Source organism: Temnothorax americanus, unplaced genomic scaffold (assembly GCF_048541705.1).
Source record: "Temnothorax americanus isolate GAGA-0224 unplaced genomic scaffold, ASM4854170v1 Scaffold123, whole genome shotgun sequence".
Lineage (NCBI taxonomy): Eukaryota > Metazoa > Arthropoda > Insecta > Hymenoptera > Formicidae > Temnothorax > Temnothorax americanus.
In genome coordinates, this window is record NW_027509257.1 from 208,698 (window position 1) to 215,005 (window position 6,308).

Here is a 6,308-nt window from a genome sequence, read left to right on the forward strand (position 1 = left end):
CTAACCTGATTCGTATGTATTGTATACATACATGCGGTCACCATGCGTTCGGGGAGACACCACCAACGCTATCAACGCTTAACGCTATTCGTGCACTACCTCTTTGGCAAGAGCGTCGGTAGCGCGAATTATGACGTCAAAACGCTACCGACAGTGACGTCACGATGGCGTTGGTTGGATTGGTAGCGTGCTCCCCGAACACCGATAGTGCCGAACATGATGGAAGAATACCATGATGGTATTCTTCCATCATGGTGCCGAATAGCGCTAATAGCGAGCTCCCCGAACGCACCCTAATAAACGAGTAGGAAAGAGAGAGATGACGAAGAGAGAAGTGAGACAAAATACTGCTTTATTTCGCGCATGCGCACTCCATTTTGGCCAACACTAACATCAAAGGTGCCGACAGAAGAGTTGCGCTACTGTATATACTGTGATCATGCGACCTTCTTGCCGCTGAAAATGAGCGTCGAGCGTCAGCATGAAAAGGCACCTTTAAACGTTTTTGGGACGTCTTTTGGAGGCTTTTACTAGCTGGAATCCGACGTCGACAAATTTCCTCGATAATCTGCTTGGGGGCGTTAAAGTTCAAAATTCTTTAAGGCTTCGTGTCCGTTATGCTAGGGCTGCGTTCCTTTTGGGCGCTCACGCGCTGTAAGCTGCTGTAAGCATCGTTCTATCTTCGTTGCACATCGAATATCAAACGAAGATAGAGCGATGCTTACAGCGCGTGAGCGCCCAAAAGGAACGCACCCATGAGCTCTAAAAAAGTAGGTATTCTCGTTCCGCCATTTTAAATCCAATCATATGTGAAAACATAACCTTTTCGTAAATGTCAACACGTTTTTCGGTCTCGTATTCTCAGAGCTTCCAAAATGACTGGCTGCGTTGCAATTAATTGCAATAATAGAAGCGAAAAAGGGTTTCAACTTTTTCGGAAAAGCGTATTAACGTTTACGAAAAGGTTATGTTTTCACAGATGATTGGATCCAAAATGGCGGAACGAGAATACTCACATTTATAGAGCTTTTAACATCTCGTCGCGATGTTGTCGATGGTTTTGCCCAATGGCGTAGGAGCGTCGAATGTCGATCGGTGTTCAGCGTGTTTTGCAGTATCAGCTGATGGACTTGATGAACTCTTCCGCGTTGTAAAAAAAAAAGGGAAAAAACACAAGTGCCGCCGTGGAGTTCGGACCGTGGCAGTACGTCGAGAGCGCGTCGTCAATATTGTAATATGCCGACGCGTGACGTCGCCATCGAAGTAACGGCGCCGGGACAGATATTTCCGCTTTAACGGCTCGACGTCTCCGCGCTAATCCGCTGTCATCGTCAAGTTGTGTTTTCATTTGGTAGGTCCAGTCTGTAACTTTCCCGATGGCAGTGTCGCGACGCGTTACGACGTGTCGTCACTCGTCACGCAGCTTTAACGTTACGTGGCTTCGCCAACGTAACGTAATGCGTTAACGACGCTGGCTGCCGTTAGGAAATTATGTGTAGCTGGCTAAAATAATCCTCGAACCTGCTTCTAAGGTTCCGAGGTTTGTAATTTTGTTGATCTATTAAACTGCGTTTGCAGACCCGCTCGTCGTTCGACGTGAGAAGAGAAGGAGAGAGAGAGTGAGAGTGAGAGAACGAGACGGAGACGGCGACGGAGGGGGAGAAGGAGAGGAAGAGAGATAGAGATAGAGTGAGAGGTGAGATGCAGTGTTATCGTAAATAAACATAAGTCTGTATCGCGTACCTTCTTCACATCGCAGATCGCGGTGGGTTATTGCCGTTTGTTATTTTTAAGTGTGGAGAGCGCACGCGACGTCGTTTGTTGCATCATCGAGTCTTGTCGTGGATAATCGAATTGAACGATCGGTGAAGCATTAAACCGGATTAACACGGCGATCCTGGTTTAACGCGTAGGTTTTTATATTATTCACGCATTCGCGATTAACGTTTTATATGTACTTTGACCCGACAAGTTATTTTTAAGACAATGTCTCGAGAACTCTGCCTGGATCTCCATATTGTCGTTTAATTGTTGAAAAATACTCTAAATAACTAATGCAAGGGCTGATCAGTGTTGCATAAATGCCATAAATCATAAAAAATATTCGAATCGTAATCTTGCAACATAACTCGTGTCTTGATTCTACTTCAGGTAGAACCAATTACTTCTGATTGTGTCATAATTTTCTTGCATATGTTATATAAAAAGTGATATGCTAGATTTTACATATATATCACCTATTTATGCTGCAACAATAACATAATTAAAAGATGGTCATTTTTGAGTTATTTGAGAATGGTGAGAATATAGCTAGATACTTTTGTTTCTCTATAATCAGTTATTACACCAAAATTGCATTTAAAAATAATATTAAAAAATTTTAATGTTTTAAATATTTAAAAAACGTTCAAACGTATTTATTAGAAAATTTTGTTTTTTGAATCATGTGGCAACAAATAAGCGATATTACATGTATAGTACTTCACCTTTACACATACACGCGCACACACATACAGAGAGAGAGAGAGAGAGAGAGAGAGAGAGAGAGAGAGAGAGAGAGAGAGAGAGAGAGAGAGAGAGAGAATACATATGACGTGTCAATATATTTATAAATATAACTTACTTGTTACTTTGAAAAATAAGTTTCTATTTATTTACTTGCTTTGCTGAAGCAAATTATATTATTTAAACAAGGATAATCAAGCCTGTACATATCAATATCTTTTTGCTCGTATATTGTTTTACTCACGTCTAGTTTAATCCTAATTGGATTGATAAACTATAAAGATCTTAGACCTTAACAATATTATGAATACTTTATTTCAAAGATAATTTCCATAAAATAACAAAAGGAGGTCAATATCTCTGGTTCAAGACTAATCAAGATACCAAGCTATTTGATCATGCTTATCTTATCATAAGAATGAGGGAAATATAGAAATTCCGCTTCCTCCAAAGGTCGCCGTTGACTATTAGAGTATGAATCTTGTGTTAGACGTTTTGCAGAAAGATTCAAAAGATTTTATTTAGATAATAATCAACGTTTGGGAAAGAAAAATTCAAGTAACCTAATACTATGAATATATTACGAATATTGTATCCGCACTTGAGATAGTCCTTTCCAGCTTAAATATTCCAACTTCGTTTAGATTTGTTTATAAACAAGCCATTTTTTATTTAACTTTCTATTAAGTTCTTCTATTTCTTTGCTAATTGTTTGCATAATAATATAATAATAAATTGATATATATTTATTGTGGATTTGTTATAGAATACTTAATATATAGATATAATCATGGGAGGAGCTGTAAGCTGTGGGCAAGACAACGATGAATTAGTGGATAATTTAATGAGTTCGGGATATATCAGAACGAAGAAGGTCGAACAAGTTTTTAGAGCTATAGATAGAGCAGACTACGTTCTGTCTGCTTATCGAGAAGGCGCTTACAAGGACCTAGCTTGGAAACATGGAAATATACATTTATCAGCTCCCTGTATATATAGCGAAGTGTTGGAAGGACTTAGTTTAGAACCTGGTTTAAGCTTCCTGAATCTTGGATCGGGAACTGGCTACCTCAGCACAATGGCGGGACTGTTGATAAGTAAGGAAATTGCTGCTTTGAAAATTAATATCGAATATGTATATCTTTTGTACCTTTTCCAGAACGACACGGTGTAAATCACGGTATTGAGTTACACGAAGATTGTTTAAGATATGCGTACGAAAGATTGGAGGAATTCAAGCAAACGTCGTTAGCTTTAAATGAGTTTGATTTCTGCGAACCTGTGTTCATACAAGGTAAGACAATTTCTTCGATCTTAGCAAGATGACAATGGATTTATGACAAATGTTACATAATAATATATCCAACAGGAAATTGTCTTAGCATCATACCTGGCAAACAATATGACAGAGTGTATTGTGGCGCAGCGTGTCCTGAAAGCCACGAAGCATTTATCAAGCAATTTGTTCGCGTTGGCGGTATACTGGTAATGCCTTACAAAGATCAATTGCTACGTATGCAAAGAGTGGATGAGAACTCATGGTTGCAGAACACAATGCTTCCCGTATCTTTCGCGACTCTAGTCATACCTCCGTCCTCGGAACACAATTTATTTCACCTGCGTACGTACAGTTCATAAATATATATATTTTTTATTTGTTCAAACATTGATTTTACGACAGTTATTTACATCACTTTTGAAATTCTATGTTGCAGCGGAGTACAATCCCTTATCTCTGCAAGAACTGTGTCGTGGTAGGATCCGACATCATCTACGTCATAATATTTGGTTAGAGCACCCTGAGCTCGAGACTGTGAAGCCTGTATTGCCGGTACAGCAGAGATCAACCGCGCAACAACATACCCTCCGACGTTTCGTAATACCTATTTTTGAGGAATCCGACGAAGCTTTAACCGACGATGAGCAAGAAATTTCTGGACGGGCGCGTTTCTTGCTAAATGCGCATCTCGCCGATGCTCAGCCGGGAGAAGCAATCACGACGAGCTTACAACTGGTACGAGCGGTCATACAACCAAATCAGAACGGTGAAGACAGTGAAGAGACTCAACGGGTTTTGAATTTGCATGCCCACGAGAGCACCCGTGATATTGGTGTGAACACAGATTTCCCTGTACGCCAGCAGAGACGGAAATCCGCCGCGAGAAATGCTGTTTCGAGTACTAGCACAGACGACACGAGCGCGGGTCACAGCTCCTCTGTCGCCACAGACACGAACGACAACAACAACGGAGCAGAGGAGCGAAGTAAACGAGACGCGGAGAGATCTAGCGTAGCCGCGTACTCCAATATGAGCGACAGCGACAGCGACAGCGATGCTGAACAGGAAAACGCGTTCGTGCAACGCAAGAAGATCGCGAAGCGCGAGAAAACTGACAGCGGCATAGTGGATGACGCGAATTTCAGCAACGACGACAGCAGCTCTAGCTCGAATACCAATCATTCAGACTCGGACATAACCGACACCACGGACGCGGGCGACGCGATGGACGTGGATTTGCCGGAGATTGCGATTTACAAGTCGTGCGGCGGTAACGCGTGCTCCCGCACGTCGAGAGGCTCTAATACCGGCAAGGACATAACCGTTGCGCACTATATCGATAGCAACGCGTTCGCCGTTTACATGAAGGACAAGATAGAACAGTTACCGTTGCCTTTCTCAATAAAGCTGTATATGAATTATAACCGGAAATTATAAGCGAGTCACGTTATTATTATTCTTATTTAAAAAAAAAAATATACATATAACTTTTTATCACGCAACGATCTTACGCTGATTTTCTCTCTCTCTCTCTCTCTCTCTCTCTCTCTCTCTCTCTCGCGTATACGTTTGTTCTTACGTAACTTACCGCACGAGTGTTCTAGGGTTCCGAGTGATATTTTCGAAACGAACTCCTTTCGTATCTAACGGCGCTACTTAACCGTCGCCGAGATATACTTATGCGATCTGCAGATAACGATGAGTCACTGACGCACGACCTTTTCGTCAGTGTCGAGTCTATCGTTCCTACATCCTGCAACTTTCCTTTCAATCTCCTAGTTATTTTAACGTAACGAATAGAAACAAGGTATAAAATTGTATATGTATAATTGGGATATCTAGGGATGAGATTTTATAAAAAGATTAAAGTCTCGTAATTTCATATATATGATCTTTTATTTATTTATGATGTCTCTCCTATATACGAAATGTGCGTCACTTGAGACCCTCTACTCTTTAAAGACTACTTTTTAAAATTCGATGCTATTGCATTCTGAGAACCGATGAAGAAAAATTTAAGGAATTGAGAAAAGAATCGCAAAAATAAGAAAACTGCGATCCACTTTGGCAGACTATGCTTTCGATATCGGTTCACAGCCGACATCAGAAGCTGTGATCCACATTGAGTCTGTTTTCTATTGCTGAACTGGCTGCGTTAGTTCAGAGTTTGTTTTCCAATGTGGAGTAAAAAAGATTAAACTAGTGCAACCAGTTTAACAATAGAAAACAGACCCAATTTATAATTGACGGCGCCAATTAATTTGAATTGTTCACACTGAATCATATCAGGATGTTATTTTACGCAACATATCCTATATATCCCATACTTTCCATATTGAATAATCTAAAATTCTAAAGATTTGTGTTAGTGTGATTAAATTGATTAATTTAATAATGTGTGATCGTACTGTTCTAGCTTCAGTTGAGACTGCATTTTAAGACCGTTATAGTAACGACGCGCGGTTTGCTAGGGTGAAGAATTGTATGTACATCAAGAGACACGATAGTGACGATAGTGTCTCAC

The 6,308-nt window shown here is 40.6% G+C and overlaps 1 protein-coding gene across 2 annotated transcripts; it reads left to right on the top strand.

Moving 5' to 3' along the window:
- Positions 1–1,057: 1,057 nt before the first annotated feature.
- Positions 1,058–5,670, top strand: LOC143893612 (protein-L-isoaspartate O-methyltransferase domain-containing protein 1). Of its 2 annotated transcripts, XM_077399164.1 has the most exons (6): positions 1,058–1,351; positions 1,579–1,696; positions 3,272–3,602; positions 3,665–3,799; positions 3,875–4,126; positions 4,221–5,670. In XM_077399164.1, exons 3-6 carry the CDS (start codon positions 3,296–3,298, stop codon positions 5,219–5,221), a joined length of 1,695 nt encoding a protein of 564 aa, XP_077255290.1. In that variant the 5' UTR covers positions 1,058–1,351; positions 1,579–1,696; positions 3,272–3,295; the 3' UTR covers positions 5,222–5,670. The 2 variants fall into 2 exon arrangements, with proteins under 2 accessions (XP_077255290.1, XP_077255292.1); XM_077399166.1 differs by lacking the exons at positions 1,058–1,351; positions 1,579–1,696 and adding an exon at positions 1,740–1,909.
- The last annotated feature ends 638 nt before the right edge of the window (positions 5,671–6,308 follow it).